Source organism: Candoia aspera, chromosome 2 (assembly GCF_035149785.1).
Source record: "Candoia aspera isolate rCanAsp1 chromosome 2, rCanAsp1.hap2, whole genome shotgun sequence".
In the NCBI taxonomy this organism is placed as follows: domain Eukaryota; kingdom Metazoa; phylum Chordata; class Lepidosauria; order Squamata; family Boidae; genus Candoia; species Candoia aspera.
In genome coordinates this window covers 250401649-250429627 of record NC_086154.1, presented here as the reverse complement: position 1 = coordinate 250429627, position 27979 = coordinate 250401649, and the positions used below count along the sequence as shown (strand labels likewise).

At 40.4% G+C, this 27979-nt stretch overlaps 1 protein-coding gene across 2 annotated transcripts; it reads right to left on the bottom strand.

Moving 5' to 3' along the window:
- Window positions 1-118: 118 nt before the first annotated feature.
- On the bottom strand, window positions 119-27979 carry LOC134491798 (alpha-protein kinase 2-like). 2 transcript variants are annotated; one of them, XR_010067362.1, is made up of 6 exons: window positions 27709-27979; window positions 27327-27415; window positions 23798-24015; window positions 14523-14571; window positions 2256-3345; window positions 119-425 (listed from the first exon to the last, which is right to left on the bottom strand). XR_010067362.1 is itself a non-coding variant. In XM_063295782.1 (5 exons), the coding sequence occupies exons 1-5, from the start codon at window positions 27952-27954 to the stop codon at window positions 3129-3131; spliced, it is 819 nt and encodes a 272-aa protein (XP_063151852.1). In that variant the 5' UTR covers window positions 27955-27979; the 3' UTR covers window positions 1220-3128. The 2 variants fall into 2 exon arrangements, 1 of the variants encoding a protein (XP_063151852.1); XM_063295782.1 differs by lacking the exon at window positions 119-425 and having other exon boundaries at window positions 1220-3345.

Here is a 27979-nt window from a genome sequence, read left to right as displayed (position 1 = left end):
ATTAATCTTTCAAATCACTCATATTTACTGTCCTTAGACTCAGTATATACTGTGACTTACTTAGATAAAGAAAGAAAGAAAAGGAGGAAAAAGCCCACAAAAACAAACATCTGTCATATATTAATAAAATCTAGTCTTACATATATATATACTTTGTATTGCTGTATAATGACATTATCAACATTTAAATATTTTTTTCTTAACAATAGAAAAATAAATGGGTAATTAAACATACAACTTAGTAAATGCAGTCCAAATTTCTAAAAAGTCTTCCAATCAGACTGCTGGTCACAAAGTATTCGTTCAGTATAGAAACAGAAGGGAATTCTTCAGGCCATTGCTGGGGCAACCATGGGAGGGAATCAAAAGAATTAAGATGGCAGCCCAGCCTTTCTAGTTGAAGTCCTGCCCCTTTTTTGTGTGTGCTGCATGTAAAAAAAGGGAGGGTTTCAATTGCCCAGTCATGGATGCCCTCCTAACTATTTTAAGATGCCCTGGGCCCTTGCAGTGTTTTTCAGTCTCAGCAACATTAAGATGTGAGGACTTTAACTCCCAGAATTCCCCAGACAGAGTGAAGTCCACACATTTAAAGCTGTTGAGACTGAAAAACATTGAGCCATTGTATAATTATGGAGAATTGACATTTTTCTAGTTCTCTAGTATCAATCTTTCTGTGTTCATCAAAACATACAATGTCCATTGTTGTTGTCCTCCTGTTAATTCAAAAGAGTGTGAATATCTACAAAAACAAATCAGCCATCCAGTATAAAATTAAAATGTGCTGCAGATAGCACAAGACCACATCATATGAATCAATGTCGCTTTTGGAGCACCATCATATTCAACAATTAGTTGAACTCATCCATTTTGTCTGGAACACATAAGGTAAAGGTAAAGGTTTCCCTTGACGTAAAGTCCAGTCGTGTCCGACTCTAGGGGGCGGTGCTCATCTCCGTTTCTAAGCCTTGGAGCCGGCGTTGTCCGTAGACACTTCCGGGTCATGTGGCCAGCATGACGACACGGAATGCTGTTACCTTCCCACCGAAGCGGTACCTATTGATCTACTCACATTTGCATGTTTTCGAACTGCTAGGTGAGCAGGAGCTGGGACTAGCAACGGGAGCTCACCCCGCCACACGGTTTCGAACCGCCGACCTTCCGATCGGCAGCTCAGTGGTTTAACCCGCAGCGCCACCGCGTCCCCCTGGAACATATAAGGTAAAGGTAAAGGTTTCCCTTGACGTAAAGTCCAGTCGTGTCCGACTCTAGGGGCGGTGCTCCATTTTGTCTGGAACACATACATATGTCTTTAGTGTTGAAATAATTATAATTTTAAACCTGCAGAAATGTGACATATAGATGTCCAAATAGCTTTCCACTGACATTCATGTACTGCAAACATCTGTTTCTTATTCTGTGCATCTCTATACTACTGAATAGCTGATTTAGTACACTCCAACAATAATTGTTTATAGCAGTTTGTAATCAATATAGGGTTATTACTCTAGATACAAATAATGAAATATTTTACTATGTCTTACTTAATACTTCTATGAAGCTGTAGTCAATACAATGACTGAATGCTTTCAAGGTTAACATTTCCTTTGCCAGAAGCAACTGCTTTAAATATCAGAATGACTGACAATGAATTAAAAGCCATTATGCAGAAAAGACTGGTACAGTCCTGCATCATGTAAAGTGAAGTCATCATAATTAATTGGAGGAAAGAATTTAATTGGGAACATGAGTATAACAGTAAGAAGTATCAACTGTGCAAACGAGTAGGAAAGAAAACCAGAGATGATTGAGATCTAAGATATATCTAACTGGTGTAATAAAATGATTTAGTCTCTTTTGAGATCTATGCATTACAAACTGCAAAGAGACAACATGATGCCAGATTTCTACACTGATGTACGTATGTTGGCATAATGATACATGATTTGCTTTGAACTTAGAATTTCCTTCTCTTCCTGAAATATATTGATGGAAACTCCATGTTTAACAGCATGTTTAGCAAGGCAGGGAGGTGATTGCTTTCATATGTTGCTTGTCAGCATCTTAGAAGCTTCTGGTTTATGGTACAAAACAGGATACCAGATTGAATGGAACTTCCATTGGATCTGATGGGATCTCTAGTTACCATATCTCAGTCATATTGCAAACTCTGTGTCACATACTATATGCAGACATACCTTCTTCTGAAACATCTGCAAGCAACCAACCAACCTCAGAGAGCACCAAGGACTCCATACCTTCTTCTGTGCAGCTGTTTCTACATCTGTTGTTCCTCGTCTCTTTTTCTCATTTACACACTTGCCAGGAAGCACTGAGTGTCTGGATCTACTAAGACTTACTATGCTACACTAAAGTCAGTGGCAGTATCTGTAGGCCCCAGGACTTGTATCAGGGAAAATTAGGGATATGAGGTTACAAATGACAGATCCTGCACTGAGCAGAGGTTTACACTAGCTGCCATCTGAGGTCACTGCCAACTCTAGGATTCTATGAAATAACATTGTTGTGGTCGTAAGTTCCATGCAGCTTTCAGATCACCTGAAGATTACCACTCTGGGTTTTGTAAATACAGTTATCACATATTTGACACAGCTCTCAATTCCAAATACAGTAGTGCACAATAAACAAAATGCATGTAAACTCCAGAGTTATATTCCTCTTCTCTTGTTTATGCCATTTTTAAAAAAGGTTAATCAGTGGGGCAAATATCCAGAAACACTGAGAAAAAGTAGTAGCTGTTTTTAGAGTGAAGATGCAGCAAATCCACAAGAAGAAAAATGTGGAATATATTCATTGCAAGTGTTTGGAAACAGCCTACATATATTTCTGTGGTTTCGTAGCAGCTGACTTACATGGAAGGAATCCATTAAATCCAAATTTTCCCAAGTTTGGCGCCACCACCAAAAGAGAGGTGATGTAAACCGTCTCTGGTCTATTTATGTAATCCACACACATGCCTGATTACAGCTACAAAGTTTGCTTGGAAGAAGGGCCATTGCTGGCACGTTGCAATCCAGAAAACAACAACAAAATCAATATATAGTTCCAAAGATGTCCTGCTACAAAGATAAAAGTCTTAAATATTTCTTTGGGGGGAAAAAATGATGATCCTATGTTTTCTTGGCAGCCTGTGGATTGACAAACCTTTTTTTTGCAATACTTGAATTTGATTGTGCCTTGATTCTGGAGACTGCAGGCTTCTTCTGTTTCAGACCACTACTTTGAAGGGGTTTCAGTCCCAACATCTCACAATATTTGTTGCACTGATGGAGAACCTTAAACTGATCGATAAACGAGATGGAACAATTACCTTTGAAGCCTTTGTACCTGCAAAAGGAGAGGGAAGAAGAAGTAAATTTAAATCCTCTGGCTTCATTTTTTTTTTTTTATATAAATTCCACTAAAATGCTTAATCCTCCTAAACAGCTATGAGAAAAATGTGTGTTCTCTGTATCCACCCATATAGCCCCTGCTGGTATCACCCTAGTTAAACTGAATGTCACCAACTTTATCCTCAGGAAAATGGTGTTTTGTCAGTGTAGGTACGATAAATGCTGTCCTCTGTTGATGCCAGAATAAAAGAAAAATTCAGCAATATATTGAACAAAATACAAAGTGATTAACCAAAGGCACTTGTTTCCTGTTTTATCATCATCTATACAGGTAGTCCTCACTTAACCACCATTCATTTAGCGATGGTTCAGACTTACAACAGTGCTGAAAAAACTGACTTACAACCATTTTTCACACTTATGACCATTGCAGCATCCCCACAGTCATGTGCACATGATTTGGGCACTTGGCAACCAGTTCACATTTATGACAGTCACAGCATCCCGTAGTCACGTGATCACCATTTTCAACCTTCCCGGCTGGCTTCTGGCAAGCAAAGTATATGGGGAGCCACGTGATTCACTTAACGACCAAATGGTTTACTTAATGCCCATGGTGATTTGCTTAACAACCACCACAGAAAAGATCGTAAAATCAGGTTAGATTTGATTAATGAGCGCTTTGCTGAGCAACTGAAATTTTGGTCTCAATTGTGGTTGTTAAGTGAGGACTACCTGTAGTAAATGATGATGTGACTAAAATCTGGTTACAAAATGAAAAACCAATCACTGCTAATAAGGTGGGCCTTTTTATGTGTATGTATGTGTAGGGTTGTAATAAAGTCTACTTTTCATTTCCTTCTTATCTCACTACTCAAATTTCTCTTCCTTCCATGGATGGGTGTATATATGCTTATTGTTTCAAGCTGATCTGCAATTCATAAAAATGTCTATATTGAAAATATGCCAGTCTTTACAATGCAACATCTATCTTCTGGAAGTATCTTTTCTCTGTATTGGTGTAAAATTCCAGAGTTAAGTATTGTTCCGCCAAGGCACACCAAGCAGCTTACTTATAACTAACAACAGCATATCATTTTTAACTGGGTTAATCTTTCATTCAACCATTTCCCTTCTCCAAAAGAAGCCTTTATACAAGCATTTTGGTAATTGTTGCAAAGCCCATCGAGGGTTTGTGAAGAGGAAGTATGGCAGCTCATGTTTTTCCTAGCTAAAGCTAAATCACGCTGAAAATAGGAAATCTTTTTCTATTTGCTTTTCTTTTCCTTTTTCATACACACTCCAGGAATGGGGGGAAAACATTGTACAATTGTTTGGAAAGGAGACAATGGTAGGAAACCATTTCCACTACCCTTGAAATGTCATTATTGCATTTACAGGTAGTCCTTGTTTAATGACCACAATTGGGACCAGAATTTCAGTTGCTAAATAAAGCAGTCATTAAGTGAATCTGATCTGATTTTATGACCTTTTTGTTGCAGTCGTTAAGCAAATCACTGCAGTCATTAAGCGAACCATGTGGTCATTAAGCAAATCATGCAGTTCCCCATTGATTTTGCTTGCCAGAAGTCAACCGGGAAGGTAAAAAAATGGGGATCACATGACCATGGGACACTGTGATGGTCATAAATGTGAACCAGTTGCCAAGAACCCAAATCATGATCATACGAGCGCAGGGACTCTGCAACAGTTGTAAGTGTGAGGACCAGTTGTAAGTCGGGTTTTTCCAGCACTGTCATAAGTCTGAACCATCACTAAATGAATGGTTGTTAAGCGAGGACTACCTGTACTTTTCCCTTTAGTATTTCATCTTTTTCTCTCCATCTCTCTTCTGTCAGAGACATTCACAACACTCTGACAAAAGCAGATGATGCCATACAGAAATAAGAGGAAAACAAAAGCTACAAATATGGTGTGATGTTAACAGCTGCAAGAAACTTTTTTTTTTCAGTTCTGCCTGCCTTGCCTTGTTTTAATAAAAATGCTAACAGCTTCTTCCAAGACAACTCTCCTGTTAAGAAGACTCCTGTCATTTCGAACAATCTCTGCTGAAGGCAATTCTCCATGGGTGTGTGTGTGTGTGTGTGACAGCAGTGAAGCATTTGAAAGTACACAAGCATGCCTCTGCAACCTGGCACCAGTCTTTCAAGATTTTAACATGAAAAAAGCAATAAAAAGTTTCAAGTTGCATTGCTTCTGAATATCAATCATTCCACCTAATGAAAGACTAATTAAAAATATTCACACGCCAGACTGGGAGGAAACACGTAATGCCTGCTCAAGATTGCAATGGGTTATACATAGCCTAATGTTCCTCAAACATCTGTACACTCTGCAGATTTCTTGCACTCCCACATACATAAGGTAAACAATGACATTCTTACTGTCATTACAAGCCTAGACCATGCAGGGAATGTTTATCAAATGAAACAAAATTCAAAATAACCTTGGTATGAGCTGAAAGAAATGAGCTGAAAACAACAGAATGAAATCTAACCAAAACACATGCTAAGTTTTTCACTTAAGAAAAAGAGAAAAATATTTACCCTGGCTTGGTAGATAAGGGTATCTCTGAAAAGGCCCTGGAATGTAGCCAAGCATTACCTGAACGGGAGTCAGCTATGTGATGAGGCTGCTAAAAAGGCAAGGGTGGGTTTAGGCTGCATCCTGTTGTGGGCATATAGCTCCTAGCTGGTGGAATGCAGGCAACAGTGAATTGGCTTGCAAGGTAGTTTCTTGAACAGAGATCCTAGGTTTCAGTCAACAGCATAAGCCCACTTTGGATAGAATTGAAATTTGCTTACACTACTGACCGTAATGTACTAAAACTGGCTGGCCCTGTTCATGTCATTAGCAGCAATTACTGCATCTGGCATGGGTACCACTAAGGCTGGCAACACATACTAACAGCAGTTGTGAGGAATGAGCATTTGCCCCAAAAGTGTGTTTCTGCTCACCTTTTTAAGGGAAGCATGAGTTGGGTATGTCAAGAGTACAGTAGGAATGAGATATTTTTGAAGTATGTGTAGTAAAACAGGAAGATATAAGGCCAAGAATGAATAGATGAATGAATGTGAACTGAATACCAAAATGACTGACCAATATAAAAGAAGTAGGTTGAGGTGGTTTGGAGAGAATGAAGGGGTTTGAGATTAAGGGGAAGAAAGGAAGAGTTGATGAAATTTTGGAAAAGAGAGAGGTGAGAAATTTAAAGAACAAAAGGCAGTGTATGAAGTGGTTGGTCATCTATGGAGATGGTTGAAGCAAGGATGGTTTGCAAGGATGAAGAAGTATAATAAATTGTGGTGGTGGTCTTTACTATTTCTTACTCCTCAGTGCTGTACATACAGGGTTTTTTTTTGCCTTCAAGTCAGTGTTGACTCCTGGTGACTGCCTGGACTAGTCCCTGCAGTTTTCTTGGCAAGGTTTTTCAGAAGTGGTTTGCTATTGCCTCCTTCCTAGGGCTGAGCGAGAGGGACTGGCTCAAGGTCGCCAGCTGGCTTAGTGCCCAAGGCAGGACTAGAATTCATAGTCTCCCAGTTTCTAGCCTGATGCCTTAACCACTACACCAAACTGGCTCTCTTGTACATACAGTTGTTTAACACAAAAGGGACTAGGACAATGGATATGCCTGGATGTATGTATGGTTGTATCCACAGAAGAATAGTTTCCAAATAACACATTGTAATACCACTACTTTATTCCAGACTGGTCAGACGCTACCTCAACCTCTGTATCCAGACTTTAAGAAGGACTCCTAGAAACTGGAACAAATGCAAAGCAGGACAATGAGGATGATAAGGGGACTAGAAACTCCAATGAGGAGAAGACAAGGAGACTCGGTGTCATGTTCACTGTTTCAATGTAGTTGATACATCGTAACGTTTCACATGCCATGGCGCTGACGCGCGTTTCTGTTTGGGAGGGAGCTGCTGTGAAACCTTGTACCAAGCTCTGTATCTGTGTTCATTACAATGGAATGTGTTTGGGTTATGTTCTCTGTTCAAGGCCTTTTCCCGCAGACCATCAGAAACTGTTAGGAGCACCTGGGATTGTGAACTTGGGAAGATTCTACAGGGGGAGGGATTTCATTTACACCGAGGGTTTTTAGTTTGCATTTGGCGTGCTTTTATCATTCTCAGCTTTCTCTGTGATCCTGCACACTATTCTTTAATAAATCAGATATCTTTGAATTCCTGCTCATGAGTCTGATAGTGTTTTAGAATAGGCAACCATTACACTCGGTATCTCAAGCCTTGCGAAAAGAAAGCTGAGTGGGGATATGATAGCATTGCCCATATATCCAAAAGTATTGGATAAAAAAATATTCTGCCCCCGGAGGTGAGGCAGGCCCCCTCGCTCCTGGCCTTCCGGAAGAACTTGAAGATCTGGTTCTGCTGCCTCACCTGGGGTGGGAGAGGCAACAGTTCTTCTTGGGGGTGGCTGGCACCATAGATCTCTCCCTAACGAATAAGATCTTCGCCCCTTGGATTTTGTATCTATTTTATTCTTATTTATTGGTTTCTTTATACTGTAATTTATATTTTTATGGTTTTAATTGTTGATTTTACTGTAAACCGCCCAGAGTCCCCCTTTTGGGGGAGATGGGGGGTAACAGAAATTTGAAAAATAAATAAATAAAAGGATGTCACAGCTAACATTAGAAGACTCATTCCAGAACACAAGATAAAGAATAATCATCTTAAATTACAGGAAAGCAGATTCTCAATGAATATTAAAAAAAACCTTCCAAACAGTAATAATTCAATATTGGAACCAATTCTGTGGAGAGATGGTAGGCTTCCCTTCACTTGATGTGTTGGACATCCATCAGTCAAGGGGCTTCCATTTAGATTTCTGCACTGAGCAGTGACTTAGATCCAGTGATCTACATGGGCTGTTTGGAAGTGACCTATTTCCTGTATACTTTCACATCTGGCCTGTGTTCAGTTGGCCGGTGCAAGAATCTATCTGTTTGGACTTTGCAGAGTGAGCTTCATTAGATATTTGGTTAACCAAAGTTGATTTCCCAACATTGGCGCTGAGTGTTTCAGAAGATGAATACTACTATTTGTTGAAAAGGGGAGAAAGTATGCCCCCTGCTGAATGGAAGGAAACTTCTATATAGCATGCTGTTAATCTTTTCCTGCTGTAAAGAGAAAGGATGCTCTAATTCACTGTTTAGCAACCTTAAACATTTCCAATTGTATGGACTTTAACTCCCAGGATCCTCAGCAATGGCCATGCTATGGAATTCTGGGAGCTGAAGTCCATAGATCAGGAAGTTGGGAAACACTTTTCTATTAATTCCATTTCAGCTCAAAAGCTAAAATTTGAATGAGGCATTTCCATTTATATTACAAACATTCAAATAAACTATACCAATCCTCAGAGCAATTGGAAGAGCAACCACATATAACAGGCTTAATAGACTAAATCTATATTTAAACCAATGAAACTGGAGCAGATTTATCACTTTTACACCAGCAAAAGAATTGCATCAGTCTATATATGTTGACCCAGGAGAAAAGGAAATTTTATCTATTTATTTATCAAACTTATTCACTGCCCATTTCACTCAGAGAGTGACTCTGGGTGGTTTACATACAGTAGGAATAAAATATTAGTTAAAATACAATAAAACAATAAAAATAAAATAAAACAATAAAATAAAAACAATCTTCTTAATAAATAATATGTTCCAAGGGGTAGTTATAAATTTAATTTCCAGGGAGTGTCTTTAGAGTGCTAACCACCCCCAGGTTATTAATTTTAATAGGCTATTAATTAATTAATTAATTAATTAATTAATTAAATTTCCAGGGAGTGTCTTTAGGGTGCTAACCACCCCTACTTATATACATAAATGGCATAAAAATAATTGTATTCGACAATTACCAACAAGAAATACCAGCTGGCAGTCAGTACATGGAGACAGTCAATGAACTGTTAAGGGGGACCTGCTCCAAGCACACCTTTCTTCATAACAATGGACAGCAATTGCTTCTGGGAATGTGAAGGGTTATCATGGGGCCCCTGCAGAGGGCATAGGGATTGGCCTTGTAGGACAGGAGGAAGAGCCACTACCAAGGCAACAATCAGACAAGCAGAGTTTGAGCCTGTTCCAAGAAACTAAGATAAAGTGGAAGGGGGGAAGCACATTCAGACTTGCAAGATTCTGTTACTATCACTGTTACAGTAAAGATAGTCCTGACCTATCTGGCATTGTTTTCTTAGTCCAGTCTACTTTATGGGGCTGTTAGACTCTGATTTCTCAACAGAGACATCCTTGAACTTGCTGACTAGGATGAAGGCCCACACATACATGCTCTTTTAAATATGGATTTTGTGAACTGAAGAAGTCTACCTAAAATAGCTAAAGTCCTTCCTCTAGTTTTGAGAAGGGAGCTGAACTTCACCCAGCTATCATCAGAAATCAGGTTTCTTCATAAGGAGGGAAGAGTTTTTCAGACCTTTCTCATGGCTTGTAGATGATCCTCAGGGAATCCCAAGAGTAGAGGTTTAAAAGCTTGCTTCTTGCTGAAATAATGCCAATGCTTGTACCCCAGCTAAACCATGGCTAATAGACTCCAATGGCTTTGTTCGCATAACATGCTAAGGTGACGGAGACAAATCACATGATGGTTAATTCAGGCAACTGAAGAGAAGTTTATTTAAATGTAGTCCCTGGACTGTGCTAGTCAGGCCAAACTGCATGACTGAAGCCAGAAGAACTGAGACCTGGCACAACCAGATGGATCTGGTGATGGAATGAGAATATGTGTGTATGTGTGTGGGTGGTAGCTTGATCCATTGTTATAGATATACACCCCTGTCTGGAAGAGTCCTCTGGCCCATGCATTTCCTTTCCCAAACCGACTGGGAAATGCAGGGTTCTTCACTCACGTTTTTGATTAACTGCTGCTTGTAGTGTCATCAGACTTGATAAACTGCAACCTATCATACCTCCGTTTCACTCAAACAAGGCAATCCACCCAAAGTTTAAGAATTTGCTTCAACAAACTATAGCTAAGACTGCCCCAAATTTTATGTTAACCAGGGATTATTCTACAATGGAAGTGGCCATAGAAGCTTTTGCTTATTCCTCATAGCTACCCCAGAGAGAGAACAAGGCTCTTTCCTGTTAAGCAAGACTCAAGATTATGAGCAAACCCTTTCGCAAACTTATTTAAAGGACAGAGTGAATTCTTCTGTTGTAATTAAGAAGATTCTGCTGTTGTTTTCTTCCTTCCTTTTATTTTGTAAATGTATTATAGTGAGAATATATATATGTATATATATTGGGAAATCCTACCAGTGGCTGGAAAGGGCTGGACTAAAAGACAGCACTGAGGCACTGATCATAGCACAAGAACAGGCACTAAGCACAGGCCTGCAACTAGGGTCTGTGCCACCTGGGGCAAACATGGATTCCGTGCCCATTTTGGCACCCCCCAGTGCTCATTTTGGTGCCCCCCCAAAGCTCATTTTGCCGCCCCCCCAGCAAAGCACCCAGGGCACATGCCCCACTTGCCCCCACTAGTTGCAGCCCTGACTAAGCACCAGATCCATAGAAACAGGGGTCGACCACACTAGACAGGACCCAAGGTACAGACTGTGCAGAGAGGCTTCAGAGACAGTCCAACACATAGTGGCAGGGTGTAAGATGTAGGCAGGAACAGCATACCCTGAACGGCACAACCAAGTAGCTGGCATTGTGTACAGGAACATCTGCACAATGTATGGGCTAGACCCTCCCAAGTCCAGATGGGAGATTCCACAGAAGATTGTGGAGAATGACAGGGCTAAGATCCTATGGGTCTTCCAGATCCAGACAGACAGGCAGGTACTGGCCAATCAACCAGACATCATGGTAGTAGACAAGGACCAGAAGACAGCCATGGTGATAGATGTAGTGGTGCCAAGTGACAGCAACATCAGAAAGGAGTATGAGAAGCTGAAGAAGTACCAGGGCCTGAAGGAGGAACTAGAGAGGATGTGGAAAGTGAAGGCCAAAGGGGTCCCAGTGGTGATGGGAGCACTCGGGGCTGTGACTCCCAAGCTGAGAGAGTAGCTCCAACAGATCCCAGGAGCAACATCACAGCTCTCTGTCCAGACGAGTGCAGTGCTAGGAACAGCTGAGATCCTGCACAGAACCCTCAAACTCCCAGGCCTCTGGTAGAGGACCCCAGGTTGAGGAAGACACATACCACCCATAGGGGTGAGAAGGGATTTTTTTTTATTACTGAGAGAAAAAAAATGACCCACCAGAAATTTTTTTTCCTACAGTCCCCTTCTATATTCCCAGAATACTCCTGTATTAAGAGGAGTATTAATGGGAGTAAGTATTAAGTATTAAGAGGAGTAAGAAGAGATTAATGGCCTCTGGCTACAGCTGGGAACAATATGCAGAATATTAATTAGAGTAATTCCCTAGAACATTTATGGTATGTTCATTGGAAATATATAACATCAGAGAAAGGAAAATAAATATTCATGCATTATTCATAATGCTTTCTGTTTGTCTGTGAATAATGAGTTATGGTAAGATATTATATATTTCTCAAATATATTTCAGCATCCTGATCCTTGGCTAGGAATAGACCAGAGCTACACAAGTGGGTAAAAGAGGGGCAAGGCAAGTATCTTTATAGCACCCTTTCCCAGTCTTGTGCCTTCCACTGGATGGAACTACATATCCCATAATTACCAACCATCACTGGCATTGGCTTTGCTGGCTAGAAATTATGGCAGTCCAGCATGCGTGTAGAACCCCAAGTTGAGGAACGATACTGTACAACAATTGCCTGGTATAGAAGCCTACTGCTTATGTTGCATACGTTGAAGCAATATTGTATGATCTGCATAGTTTAAGGCCTCTCTTGAGGATTTATATCATTTCATTGATGTCTGGATGGTACTCTAAAGACACTTGTAAGTCACTAGTGTGGAAATGACCCATGGCAGTTCCAGATATCCATGATGAAAAATGACATTCTGTGGGTGCCAGGTCGGTTGTCATCTGTTTCATCCTCTTATTGTGGCTTTCTGAATTCTATCTGGAACACTGGTGATTTGTCACTGCTGCTGTGGTTAAGGTGATGGACTAAGAGAGATCCAGATTTTAGTCCCTGCTCAGCCACAGAAGCTCCCTGGGGATTTGGGGCCAGTTCTTTTCTCTCAGCCCAAGATCTAGTTTGGTGATGGTATCAGACTAACAGCTGGGAGACTGAGGTTCTCTACCCTCCACCATGGAAGTTCACTGCATGACTTTGGATGCGTCTCTCTCTCTCTCAATCAACTTATTTCACATGATTGCTATTAGGGGGAAAAACTGGCTCTTATACTGCACTTAGATACTAAACAGAACTACTAATACTACTAATACTAATGCACTTACCCAGATATCCTCATCCAATTGAGGTGCCTTAGGGCATTTTTCCACTTGTGCTTAGCCTTAGCAACATCTATTTTGCCATGTCCCCATGACATTGCCTTTACCTCATCTGCACCCAAGAGTGAAAGAGGTTTAAGTCACCCTTAGCTGGAGCAAAGCAATATTTTCTCTTATTCTGACAGTATCCAAGAGCCACCTCAAGGTATATAAGATCTATTAGGCCTTGCCATTGTTCATCCTGGCTGGATGAAAACAGGTGACTGCAGAAGCAATATAAACAAGATAGGAATAAGCACATCTCATACCAGTAGAGTGTTTTGCCTGTTCAGATGGATGGCATTTCAGCACAGCCTTCAGAAAGGCTGTCCACCCACCTCTGATTTTGCTTGCAAATTACCCTCAGGATTTTTTGCTACTTTGCATAATAAGGTATTTGGGGCAATTTGAAATTGCAGTCACAAGGAATTATTGTATTTCCTTCCAGCAGTGATCAGTTTCATATGTCTTCCCTACTACATCCTTTGATTCTTCCTCCTAGTTGTTTGAAGGACAATATTCACTGCCATTACAGATGGTTTCAAAAAATATTCCTACCTCTTAAGTCCCAAAATTAGTTTTGTCCTTTATATCTTCCCTATTTTCTTATTACAGTTTGTAAGGCTGTTACTGAATCTAAACAACCTTTCAGAAGTGTGTAGTAGAGCCACAGACCTTGGTGAAAGTTTTGTGCCTCTAGTTGATAAAATAGCTGATAAAATTGTTAAGTAGTGCAGAAAAGCAATCTTTACAATCAGAGGGGAAAAAAATCAGTTAAATTTTCCTATGAAAACTTCTGGTTCTTTATCAAAATATATCAACAAACTTGTTTAAATACCTGTATTTACATCAAAATTCTAATTTTCATCCAATTGTTATTTATCAACTATTTTTTAAAAAATCTAAACAATATAGATGTAAAGCAGTGTTCACTCTGTAAATTCACTGAAAGAGAACTTATAATAAGTTAAGAGTTCAGAAATGAAGATTAAACTGAATGTTTAATGCACTTCTCCACATCTTACTGTGGAATTATTCTGTCTCCCTCCATGGTGCATGTTCAGGTCTGCAATGATATTAAGGCTAGCCACAATTTAGATCTAAATTGCTCAAGTGCTAAATACTTAAGGAATCAATAATATGATGATCAGCAAGATACTGACTTATTTTCAAATAATTCAAAGAGTGTTTTGGTGGGTTTAGGCTTAGACTGTTTTGTAAATTCAGCCCATTATAGCTTATGAAACTGACCAAGGGTTTGTGCATGAATCCTACAGTGTCTGCACTGGGCCTCAAATTATATATATGATCTTGAGTTGTATATGCTTTGAAGCATCTTTCAATAAGATTATAACTTGAATAACATAATAAGAAAACCTCTTTTGGCTCTCTTTTTGATTGTCTTCCTAGGAAGCATACCTGTTAAGTTACTTATCATTTCAATTAGCTGAGACATGAATCTATAGGACAAATATGCACTCTCTCTGTGATGTGTGTATCACCACCCCTTCCAAAGGATTTAACTTTCACTGTCCATTCCATTAACATTTTATCAACTGGTAGTTAATAGGAAAAGCTGAGATTTCACTTGCTTTCAAGAGCTGTGATATAAAATAGATGCTTTGTGCGCTAACCTTTCTTACTAAGTTTGCACCATCACAAGACTGATGCCCAACTCACAAAGCAGGCCTGTGAGACATAGGCTTTTTTTCACTCACCCTTTGGCCAGCGTTGCTATGCCAACATCAGTTAGTTTCATTCCTACACCTAAAAAACAAAACAGCAAGCCAGCATTACCACAGAGGAGATCAGGTACAGAAACATTTAATACATCACTGTCATTTTTAGTGGTCTTGCTACTGATCACCAATGTTATCCATCACTTTATTTATATATATATATATATAAGTTGTCACAAATATTTAATTCCTCCAGGGCAAGCAATTCATTTTGCTTTGTTCTTAATAGCATCCTTTGCTCTCGGTTTAGTGCTTTGTTGGAAAAAAAAGCATGAAGGATGTGTTACTTGGGAAAAAGCAATATCAGGAGCCATATATGTTATGGGTTTGCAGACCAATGTACACCTTCCTTGCTCCACATGTCCTGTCCTGGATTTTATGGAGGTGCCTTATGATTTGTGCACCAAATGTCCCCTTATTTATAACCCTGAGAGTGAATCTGTGCTTGTTTGACGACTACTGTCATATTTCACCTACAGTACTCAACATCTCTTATTTAAGGTCCTACTTCCTGGAGCTGCTGTTGAACCTGGCTTCAATGCAGTGCTGGCGCTCCCTACAGCTCTGGCATCCAACCTTTGTCGCTTCTGGGATCTAAGCAGCAGCTTGACTTGCCTACTATTACTGTTGCCCCACATTTATGATAACTACCTTCATTATTATTATTATTATTATTATTATTATTACCTTCATTTTTATGCATATGCCAGTTTTCCAATATGTGTTCAAAGTAGCTTGGGACAAGTAAATGCTGAAGTGGTTATCAATTAACACTTCAAAAGCATAGAAGTGGGCCACTGCTATGTCATAAAGGAAGATAAGCCACTGAGTTAGAAGACCAGAAGAAACGGCAGAAAGTGTGAAAATGCTGCAAACAAGAGAGGCAAGGGGGGGGAAGCAAGAAATGGGCGAGCAGAAGGAAAAACTCAGTGGGGCAGGTTTGGTCCCAGAGCCCACCTAAAGGTACAGAAGTCTGTACTGCTTGTTTCACAATAGCTAAGGAGTGAATTAGTAAAGGAGCATCTTGAACTGAATATTAAATGATGCCCACTGCCACTGTAGGGATCTATCCCAAAGTAAGCTTCACAGAACTTAAAATGGACTTATTTCCATGTAAGCATGTATAGCATCGCAGCATGGTGGATTGTATGCTATTTGCAAGCTGCCCCAGGGAAGCTTTGTTTGGAAGGGCAGGACCTCATTTTTGATAAATAATCAGCCCAAACATTTAAACCTGTTAGGTTCTTGGTATTCTTTGAGCTTGGTTGTTTTCCTGAAGATATTTGATTACCAGGCTAGGTAACATCATCAGTGCATGGGAGACAGCTCACTGGTTGATTAGCTTACCCTCCCAGTCTCAGTTGGGATCTGTGGGGTTTTTTTTTCCTTGATGATTCTTTGATCATGGCACTGATTCTTCCCTAATTCTTTACCTGCTTCTCTGGGTATGGGTTGCTGGAGAGGATGTGCTGTGGATTTGTTTGCAAGGAATGTCTGCAAGAACACAACCAAGCTCAGAGAACACCAAGAACCCAATAGCTCAACCCTGAACTGCACATCTTCTCTACCATTGGAAACATTTAAACCTCTTGATAGATTCTGTCATCATGATATGTGATGCCAGAGTAAACAGAAGACTCATTCACAGGTCTCCTAAACCAAGGACAGCCAAAGCACATGGAATGGTGGATACTGTATCTCTCCCACCTCAATATATTGACTGCATAACATGGAAATGACATCTGAATATATAGCCAGCAACATTCTCTAGCCAAAAGCCTTCCATCCCCTCTTGGATTACAGAACATTGATTTTTTTTTGTGCAGTACATGTAGTCCTCACTTAACAACCACAATTGAGACCAGAATTTTGGTTGCTAAGAAAAGCAGTCATTAAGCAAATCTGACCCAATTTTATGACCTTTTTTATGGCTGTTGTTAAGCAGATCACCGTGGGCATTAAGCAAACCACATGGTTGTTAAGCGAATCATGAGGTTTCCCATTGATTTTGCTTGCCAGAAGTCAGCCAGGAAGATCAAAAATGGCAATCACATGACCTCAGGATGCTGCAACAGTCATAAATGTGAACTGGTTGCCAAGCACCCAAATCATGATCACGTGACTGCAGGGACGCTGCAATGGTCGTAAGAGTGAAAACCAGTTGTAAGTCAGTTTTTTCAGCACCATTGTAAGTCTGAACCATCACTAAACGAATGGTTGTTAAGTGAGGACTACCTGTAGTCACTAGCAGCCTAGAAATTAGTTGCAATTTATCTCCAATTGATCTTAATTAGAATTGTCCAGCGGAATCGGGCAACTGTGTGATTCGGTCATGGACTGTTTTCTTTCCTGTTAAAATATGAGTAAAGCTAGACTCACCATGGCCACATCCCCTCATTATTTCAAGGAGTTGACAGTGGAATAACAGGTGAGCTGAAATACACACTGCATGCCTATTACAAGCACACATTATGTTATTTGACCCTGTTTTCAATCTGTTTCTAGCAGGGACATAATCTAGGAATGTCTTGCTGCGTTTGTTATATCAGTTCAATATAGTATCAGTGTGGGAGTGAAATATTTGACACAGCAGGCAGTAATTGATTCCTTTCCGTTGCCAATAGGCATCATATTCTGATTGTTGATACAAACATGAGTGGGTCCACGTAAAGGAAATACCCAACTATCTTGAGGAAGGCTTCAGCAAAGGATCGTTATCTTGTTGTGGTGCTGGAGCTTGAGCACCTCAATGATGCCATGAGCTAAACCGTGAAGGGCCACCCAAGACGGGAAGGTCATGACAGAGAGGTCAGACTAAACGCGATCCCTGGGGAAGGTAATGGCAACCCACCCCAGTATTCTTGCCGTGAAAACTAAATGGATCAGTACAACCAGAGATATGTCGGTATACCATCGGAAGATGAGACCCCAAGGTCGGAAGATGGTCAAAATGCTACTGGGGAGAAACAGAGGATGAGTCCAACTAGCCCCAGATGTGATGACGCAGCTAGCTCAAAGCCGAAACGATGGCTAGCGGCCGATGGTGCTGGTGGTGAACGGCGAATCTGATGTTCTAAGGATCAACACACCATTGGAACCTGGAACGTAAGATCTATGAGCCAGGGCAAATTGGATGTGGTTATTGGTGAGATGTCAAGATTAAAGATAGACATTTTGGGTGTCAGTGAACCGAAATGGACTGGAATGGGCCACTTCACATCAAATGACCACCAGATCTACTACTGTGGACAAGAGGACCACAGAAGAAATGGAGTAGCCTTTCATAATTAATAGTAAAGTGGCTAAAGCAGTGCTCGGATACAATCCAAAAAATGATAGAATGATCACAATTCAAATTCAGGGCAAGCCAACTAACATCACAGTGATCCAAATATACGCCCCAACCACAGATGCTGAAGAAGCTGAAGTAGAGCAGTTCTATGAGGATCTGCAGCACCTACTGGACGACACGCCTAAAAGTGATGTTATTTTCATCACAGGAGACTGGAATGCTAAGGTGGGCAGTCAAATGACACCTGGAATTACAGGTAAGTATGGCCTGGGAGAACAAAACAAAGCAGGCCATAGGCTGATAGAATTTTGCCAAGACAATTCACTCTGCATAACAAACACTCTCTTCCAACAACCTAAGAGACAGCTTTATACATGGACTTCACCAGATGGACAACACCGAAATCAGACTGACTACATCCTTTGCAGCCAAAGGTGGCGGACATCTATACAGTCGGTAAAAACAAGACCTGGAGCTGACTGTAGTTCCGATCACGAACTTCTTCTTGCACAATTTAGGATCAGACTAAAGAGATTAGGGAAGACCCACAGATCAGCTAGATATGAGCTCACTAATATTCCTAAGGAATATGCAGTGGAGGTGAAGAATAGATTTAAGATTTACTTAGTAGACAGGGTCCCGGAAGAACTATGGACAGATGTTCTCAACGTTGTTCAGGAGGCGGCAACAAAATACATCTCGAAGAAAGAGAAAACCAAGAAGGCAAAATGGCTGTCTGCTGAGACACTAGAAGTAGCCCAAGAAAGAAGGAAAGCAAAAGGCAACAGTGATAGGGGGATATATGCCCAATTAAATGCAAAATTCCAGAGGTTAGCCAGAAGAGATAAGGAATTATTTTTAAACAAGCAATGTGCGGAAGTGGAAGAAGACAATAGAATAGGAAGGACAAGAGACCTCTTCCAGAAAATTAGAAACATTGGAGGTAAATTCCAGGCCAAAATGGGCATGATCAAAAACAAAGATGGCAAGGACCTAACAGAAGAAGAAGAGATCAAGAAAAGGTGGCAAAAATATACAGAAAACCTGTATAGGAAGGATAACAACATTGGGGATAGCTTTGATCGTGTGGTCAGTGAGCTAGAGCCAGACATCCTGAAGAGTGAGGTTGAATGGGCCTTAAGAAGCATTGCTAATAACAAGGCAGCAGGAGATGACAGCATCCCAGCTGAACTGTTCAAAATCTTGCGAGATGATGCTGTCAAGGTAACGCATGCTATATGCCAGCAAATTTGGAAAACACAAGAATTGCCATCAGACTGGAAAACATCAATTTATATCCCCATACCAAAAAAGGGAAACACTAAAGAATGTTCAAACTATCCAACAGTGGCACTCATTTCACATGCCAGGCAGGTAATGCTCAAGATCCTGCAAGGTAGACTTCAGCAATTCATGGAACGAGAATTGCCAGATGTACAAGCTGGGTTTAGAAAAGGCAGAGGAACTAGGGACCAAATTGCCAATATCTGCTGTATAATGGAAAAAGCCAGGGAGTTTCAGAAAAACATCTATTTCTGTTTGATTGACTATTCTAAAGCCTTTGACTGTGTGGACCATAACAAATTGTGGCAAGTTCTTAGTGGTATGGGGATACCAAGTCATCTCGTATGCCTCCTGAAGAATCTGTATAACGACCAAGTAGCAACAGTAAGAACAGACCACGGAACAACGGACTGGTTTAAGATTGGGAAAGGAGTACGGCAGGGCTGTATACTCTCACCCTACCTATTCAACTTGTACGCAGAACACATCATGTGACATGCTGGGCTTGAGAAATCCAAGGCTGGAGTTAAAATCTCTGGAAGAAACATTAACAATCTCAGATATGCAGATGATACCACTTTGATGGCTGAAAGCGAAGAGGAACTGAGGAGCCTTATGGTGAAGGTGAAAGAAGAAAGTGCAAAAGCTGGCTTGCAGCTAAACCTCAAAAAAACCAAGATTATGGCAACCAGCTTGATTGATAACTGGCAAATAGAGGGAGAAAATGTAGAAGCAGCGAAAGACTTTGTATTTCTAGGTGCGAAGATTACTGCACATGCTGACTGCAGTCAGGAAATCAGAAGACGCTTAATCCTTGGGAGAAGAGCAATGACAAATCTCGACAAAATAGTTAAGAGCAGAGACATCACACTGACAACAAAGGTCCGCATAGTTAAAGCAATGGTGTTCCCTGTAGTAATGTATGGCTGTGAGAGCTGGACCATAAGGAAGGCTGAGTGAAGGAAGATAGATGCTTTTGAACTGTGGTGTTGGAGGAAAATGCTGAGAGTGCCTTGGACTGCAAGAAGATCAAACCAGTCCATCCTCCAGGAAATAAAGCCAGACTGCTCACTTGAGGGAATGATATTAAAGGCAAAACTGAAATACTTTGGCCACATCATGAGAAGACAGGACACCCTGGAGAAGATGCTGATGCTAGGGAAAGTGGAAGGCAAAAGGAAGAGGGGCCGACCGAGGGCAAGATGGATGGATGATATTCTAGAGGTGACGGACCTGTCCCTGGGGGAGCTGGGGGTGTTGACGACTGACAGGAAGCTCTGGCGTGGGCTGGTCCATGAAGTCATGAAGAGTCGGAAGCGACTAAATGAATAAACAACAACAACTTGAGGAAGGGTGACTGTTTCTATTTTGGGTCTTTTCTATTTGCAGACATCAAGCCCTGGATGGGCAAATGAAAAGGTAATGTGATGACAGCCATCAGATTTTCAGCCTCCATTGGCCATTTCGATCAGATCACAGGATGGGATCCCAGGGAAATCAGCCAAAGAGCCTTGTTGCACTAACAAACTGGAGCAGTCCAAGTGAGCTTCATGACCATAAGGATGCTTCTCAGCCTGGTTAAACTACAATAGTATCTACTTCCCTACATTTTGACAAAACTCCATCACTTGCATCCTGGCAAGGCTGGGGTGTTATCACAGCTTTGGTTACTATGGGCTGATCTGCATGACCATCTTGCCCAGGTACAGGCCACCAACCATTTCTCAAGGGCAAAGAGTGTGGGATGGCATCTTCTACCAACACCTAGTGCACCAAGAAAGCAGCCTCCACCCATCTTTTTCTACTACATGTCAAAACTAATGTTTTCTGACTTGTGTTGGCTCAAGGGATGCTGTCCAGTTTGGCCCTGCGCTACCTTTCATTGTAACCAAGGCCTCCATTCCACTTGGCTACAGGTAGTCCTCACTTAGCTACCACAATTGGGACTGGAATTTTGGTTACTAAGCAAATCGGTCATTAAGCAAATCCAACCCAATTTTATGACCTTTTTGGCAACGGTTGTTAAGCAAATCACCACGGGTGTTAAGTGAACCATGTGGTTGTTAAGTGAATCATGCAGTTCCCCATTGATTTTGCTTCCCAGAAGCTGGCCAGGAAGGTAAAAAATGGCAATCACGTGACCGCAGGATGCTGCGATGGTCCTAAATGTGAACCAGTTGCCAAGTGCCCAAATTGTGATCACATGACTGCTGGGATGCTGCAACAGTCGTAAGTGTGAGAACTATCTGTAAGTCAGTTTTTTCAGCACTGTTGTAAGTCTGAACCATCACTAAACGAATGGTTGTTAAGTGACCATTAGGAACTCCCTGTCCCTGCCTTCCATGGCCCTTTTTTCCCACAAGTTTATCAGTGGAACAGTTGAAAACTATTTTTTTAAGGAGTTCACTGATGAAACAGTTAAAGACTTGGATGACATTGACAAGAATTCTGCCACTTTCCCTTTACAGGCAGGAAAAGTGGTAAACCTGTGGTGTTTTCTATTTTTCTGTTCAAGGAAGAATGGGAATTCTGGGAGTTGAAGTCCACATGTCTCAAAGCTGCCAAGTTTGAGAAGCACTGTATTACAGTAGTATCAAGTGAAGCTTTTTTTAAGCCACATACAAATGAAATATATGTAACAGATCAAGTAAATTTATATTAAAAGAAAGGTTTCTTGCAGAACCTGGGTCACACTGTACATTAGCAAAAGATGATTCTTTTAGCAAAAGCTTCTTATGATAAGGAGAACTGTAAAAGTAAATTGTTTTTTTTTTCAAAGTAAGAATTATTGACTTACTAATGTAGACAATAAAACGGTATTTCTACTTATCCATGTTTTTCTACTTTCCATACATTATCTCACTAGTCCTCTTAGCAGTCTTTTAATGTCGGCCAATATTATACGGATAGATGAACATCCTTCCACATGCCTCAGAAACCATCTGGGATTTGTTAGCATGCCTTGCAAACCAAATACCTCCCAAATCCTGAATTGTTTATGCATGGATTTGTACAGAATACCTGCCAAATCCACATGGCACAGGTTTGGCCTCTTTACAAGCAAAACAAAGCTACCTTCATGAGTGTAGCAGGGGAGCAGTTTTTGATGTCAAAAGGGAACATGGTGTAGGGTAGAGAGAACACATACTTTGATACTAGCAAGGACTGAAGCTTGTGAAATATTCAGAAGTGTTATTTCAACATGTCCTGGAGTGGGTCAGGCAGGCAAAGCAGCCAACTTGACAGGCAAAATAAAATATTTACCTTTGTGAACTTGCAAAGAAGGGTTAGGATGTAAAGCAGAAAGTGAGTAATTTGTCATTTGTAATTCCACTTCAACTGCCTTCTCTATCTTGTAATCCACACTTTTTTTTTTATTATCCAATACTTCTGGTTCTAATATTTCTGCATCAGATTTAATATCTTTTGGACACAGTCTATCTATAGAAGCAGTCACTTCTTTATGTATTTTATTTCTTTTTCTTTTTCTTTCTTTGCACTTTTTTCTTTCTATTTCTTTTTCTGAGTTTGGTTTGTATTTGTTTTTACGACTGTAATTAAAATCTTTAATAAAAATTATGAAAAAAAAATCAACCTCAACATTGGCTGTGCTACTTAGGGATTGTGGGAGCTGTAGTCCAACATATCTGAAGGACATCAGTTCGGGGAAGGGTGACTTAGAGGTTTTGTGGCTGATGCAAAATTTGGACTGATGACCTCATGGATCAGCTGATATCCCATAGCTGCTATATATAGTACACCAGCTATCTTAGAAGACAATTGGATAACTTTAATAACTTTAGCAAATAGAGAAAGATCTCTCCCTTCCCTACCCATCTGATATCCATGAGACATTAGTTGTGCATTGCTCCATCATCTACTCTAGGTTGCAGTTTAGATTCAATTCAAACTGCTGGATATGATTGAAGCGCCTTGGCTTCTCCACTTTACATCTTATTACAATATTCAGTAGCGATTTTGGAGCTCCTTCCTAATTGTAATTTCTTTGTTTGATTGTTGTGAGTCACCTAGAGTCACTTAGGTGAGATGGGCAGCCATACAAGTTGAAGAAATTATTGTTGTTGTTATTACTCATGAGTCTTGAGCTAAGTCTTATATTAACACTGCTTAATTTCTTTCAGCTGATTGTAAAAAAAACAGGCATAGAACCTTCTTTTTCATTGATGGCTCTAGCAAAACACGACTTCCTTTCTCCACAGCTTGGGAAAACATAGGTTAAAAAGAAAAAGCCTGTTCCATCTGTTGTTTGCCAGCCCATTGGGAATCAGGCCTTTGCAATAATTTTTTATGAATCTTGAGTTCCCCTTAAGGTGTTCAAATGTCAAACAAAAGATAGAAAAGATATAAAAGATGATTAATTTGTGAGGCAGTAATCAAAATTTATGGGCATCTCTAGAGGTTACTTGCATTTGTGTATTTGCTTTCTGTTGGCTTCATTAGTTTGGTAATATTACAATACTTACAAAACTGGATTTACAACAGTGTATTCATTATCTTGCAGGTGGAATTTATTCTGTGAAAATAAAGATCTGCAATCATCAGCTGAGAATCTGGGTATAGCAAGACATGCACTGTCTCTTTGTGCGCCTGTTTGTGGAAATATTAGCCGTAATACTACATTTACCATTAACCACTGCCCAACAGGTAAGGTTCTCACCTTGCATATCTGTTACAAGCAAGCTGCCACTGGTTTTTTCATACACCCAGTGCTGAAACGTGCAACATTTCTGGCCAGCTTCCGAGTCTCTTCTCATGAAATTTATTTCTTTCCCATCCCTAACAGAGTATTTCACAAATTCTCCAATTAGTTCTTCTTCCACTGTTGCATAAGGGATATTATTCTTGGGCCGATGAATAAGGAAAATAGGAATGATTCTGAAAGCAGAACCAGTGGAAAAAAAAACACTGAAAATTTATGGTTTCAGGAAGAATTTTAGAAAACATATTTTAAGGACTTATTAAGTTAGAGCTTGGGATATAATCAATGCTTTCATGGAGAAAACATGCTTCCCTAATTTCGTGTGCCCCATCCAGCATGACCAGTGATCAGGGACAATGGGAATTACAATATAAAACATTTGGAGGATACTAGGATAGGATTTCCTTACAAAATGCCTTATCCCCCCCATCACAAAGTTCTAAATTACTTCATCTTTTTTTTCCAAATTAAAGTCAGGTGTTAGGAATTCCTCATTGCTCTGATTTTTATTTCTAGAATTTATGATTTTCTATGTGACAAAGCAAAATTCTTTTTTTGTAGATTTCACTGATAGGATCTGTAAAACACAGTGCATAAACGAGGTATAATTCAGTTCTGAGAAAAATAGAAAAAGGTCATAGCACTGGGTATGCCTAGGACATCAAGCACCCAACACTGTAAAAATTGTTTCAACAGTAACAAATTTCACCAGCCCTTGTAGGTTGCGCATTCATATGGAAAATTCTTCACAGATAGAGTGACATGTACATAAGACTCCTAAGGCAATTCCATCATTACTTCCATTTCCAGCACAATGTGTTTTGATGATCTGCTCACAGCTTTCCTTCATGATTCCCCATATACCAATTCTATTCTTAGTTCTGCATTTTCACCTTGTTTGAACTACTTTTTTAAAACCCCAGAACTGCCAAAGAGGTAGCAGCCTCGCAGAGCAAAGAGACTTAATGAATAGAAGTAGGCTGGATTATCAAGGGATCAAAGACAAAAAAAGTATGCTTGAGATTTTAAAATAAAACAGCCTATTTTGCAACAATTGAACTAACATATAAATCGAAACACAATTATCCTTTAGCTCTCCCATCACCTTATATGATTTCCGTGTGCCTCATGAAAAATTGATAGAAAGAGCGTACATCTTTTTAAAATATGCATATCCCAAAAGGCCTATATTAAGAAAAATTACTTGAAAATGTACATATTGGAAGAAAATATGTATGAGAATGTGCCTGAATTTTCAGCCATCTGAAAACACATGGAGAAATGCCCTTTTTTGACCCAAATGACCAAGAAACAAACCTGTGCCTAAAAAATGAGAATGCTGACAAAAGTGAATGGGGGAGGTTTGCCCATCGCTAGGTTTCTCTTTTTTTAATGGTGCTTTATGAAACAAGAGCAGTCGGATGAAAGGCACGGGCATAATTGTACGGACAAGGAATTGGACACAGTGGCCTACATGGTATCTTCCAGCTTCGTGATACTATAATCACCCAAATAATTTTGAGAGCCAGAGATATTCTGCAAGTTTCTAACGAACTCTTTCTTCTCCCCCCATGCAACGATGGGAGCAGGAGCCCAGCAATCTTGTTAACAAGGGTGGCCAGTGTATGAAGTCGGACTCTTCTACTTCACCATTTTCAAAGAATTCTGATTTATCAGAAGCAATCTCTCAAGTCATATGGAAACCACAGGCCAGCCTTATTCCAAATGTCACCTATGGGCAAGAAGAATTCCAGCACCATTTTGTGAAACTGATCTGTGTATGTGGTGATCCTGAAGCAGCAAGTTCTTTGTAAGAGATCTGAATGTGCTGGAGCAGCCATTCACTGCAGTGTTTCCTTACAAAGTTCAAGATGAGCTGATGCTTTCACAGTCAATATCAAGAACCATAGTTAATTTTAACATAACTGGTTTTAGAGGTCAGGACTTCCATTAAAATGTTCTAAAATGTGTGGACTCCAACTCCCAGAATTCCCCAGCCAGCAGGCTGGCTGGGGAATTCTGGGAATTGGAGTCCACATATATGAAAGTTGCCAAGGTTGAGAAACACTGTTCTATAGTACCCTCTTTACAGGGGACAATACAGGTGGCTGCTTGAAAGCCTGTCCCTGACTATTGGAGTGCGTGTGTCAGTGTGCATGTGCAGCCACGTCACTCTGCTAGCAGTCCCAGCAGTAGTATTATTTGTGTATCTACACATGGACAGTCAGGGACAGCCTACAAAGCAGTCAGGGACAGCCCTCTATAAGCCCTGCAAAGGACACAGCTGCTTTAATCGTTCCAAAAAAAGGTGATTTGTTTCTGCTAATAAACTCTACGAAATACCTCCTTTGAACATTTTTGCAAACTCCAGTGCAAACCATGGACTCTATCACCATAATATGTCTTCTCTAACACTTGGATTTTTGTTGTCTGTCCTTAATTCATATACTTCTTTAACAGGTTGGAAGGATATTTTTTTTTTGCCCAGAAATCAGATCTACTCCCCGCTTCCCCTTTCTATAGATGGTCATCTGCTTCGTGTAGGGCATTTTTATGCTAAACATAGACACCTTCAAGAATGTCCAGTGCTGTGAATAAAACTTTTTCCATGCCTGGGATAATCCACTTGACAAGGTTTACTAAATGTTAAGGGAAAAAGAAAGTTGCAACTGGATTGTCTTTAAGCCATCTTTTTCTCATATGGTTTCTGCGATAAAAGATCAGTCAGATTGGAAGAACAGTTGACAGCTGCTCCCTCTAATGTAACTAAGTAAAGGGTGCAAAAAAGGACACCAAAGCTCACGGAATATAGTAAAATAACTGAATTATTCAGGGCACGACACAGGAAAATGTACACATTTTAATCGTGCTTTGTCAGGAAAGTAAAATCTCTAATTACATTTTCCTCATTAAACTTTTTGAGGACACAAGGCTTTAACTTAGGTTGGGCTATAACATGATGTTTTCATTTCAACCTGAATTTAGTTTGAAATGATAGAGAAAAACATGAGACTCTGTTCCACTTAAGAGCAAGTGGCAGGTCTGCAGTAGTCCTTGAATCATGGATGGATCTGGAGCACCTGGGTCTCTGGACCAGCCTCCTTATCAAATGTTTTAAAAATTCTATTACTTGATTAAAATTGTGGGGCTTAATAATTGGGAAGATCAGGAAGTTAATTAAAGGCCTTCTAGTTTTTCTGAAGCCTCCAAACATGTATATGCCACCTAATGCAGAAAAAGTCCATTCATCCAGTCAAGGCTGCTGGTGGTGGGAGGAGAAAATCATGCACATATAAATCTTCCCAACTTTGACCAATAAATTCCCCAAAAGAACGGCTTAAGAGTAAACTAGAGATCCTTTGCAGAGAGTAGCTGACACATGTTAGTTTCAGGGTCCTTCCTTACTAACAACAGAGCTACTTCTAAGTGACATCCATCATGCAACGCTTATATTCATTTTTCCAGGAAGCTGTAAAAGTCTACTCACTCAGGTGCTTCTCCAAAGCCTTCCAGAGGTTGTGTTTCGGCAGCATATATCTTGGCATACTCTCTTGCTGTGTTCTGAACATAACATTCCTATATGCGAGAAAACCCATTGAAAAAGGAGTCAGTCAGTTTCATGTATATTTGAACACCAGCTTGTTCCTGGAGCAGCACTGTCCACAGAGAGGGTCAAAACAGGCAAGATGGTGGTCACAGCATCACGAGTGAAGCCCCGCTCCTTTGTACATATATCAGTGACCAACGTGCAAAGGGGTGAAGCACCTATCACAATGCTGTGACCACCGTCTTGCCTGTTTTGATTTCTCCCCCCATGGATACCACTGCCCTGGTGGTCTCAATTACAAGGGGCTGCTGCAAGCACTTACCTGTAGCGCCAACTTGTAATTCTTTTTCACAAGTTCGTCGTTATTCTTGGTCCCATACACAATGGCATTGTGCACTTTCAGAACACAGGGGTGACCTGGGCTGAGCGGAGGCACCAAACCTTGCAACACTTTGCTTCGGAAAGCTTTGCGATGCACCCCTTCCCCAAAATGTAACTCTTCCGTTGTAATCCTTCCATGCAGACTTTTACTCAAGTAACTGTCGCAGATGAAGTCTTCCCTGAACATAAGCTGTAAGAATTCTATCTCTTCC

Excerpts from the sequence above, each read along its gene's own strand:
- LOC134491798 (XM_063295782.1), bottom strand. The coding sequence starts at position 27,954 with ATGTTCAGGGAAGACTTCATCTGCGACAGTTACTTGAGTAAAAGTCTG. Across the intron at positions 27,416-27,708 it reads ATTACAAGTTGGCGCTACAG|GAATGTTATGTTCAGAACAC; the intron begins GTAAGTGCTTGC and ends TCTCGCATATAG. Across the intron at positions 24,016-27,326 it reads GGCTTTGGAGAAGCACCTGA|AATCATTCCTATTTTCCTTA; the intron begins GTGAGTAGACTT and ends TTCTGCTTTCAG.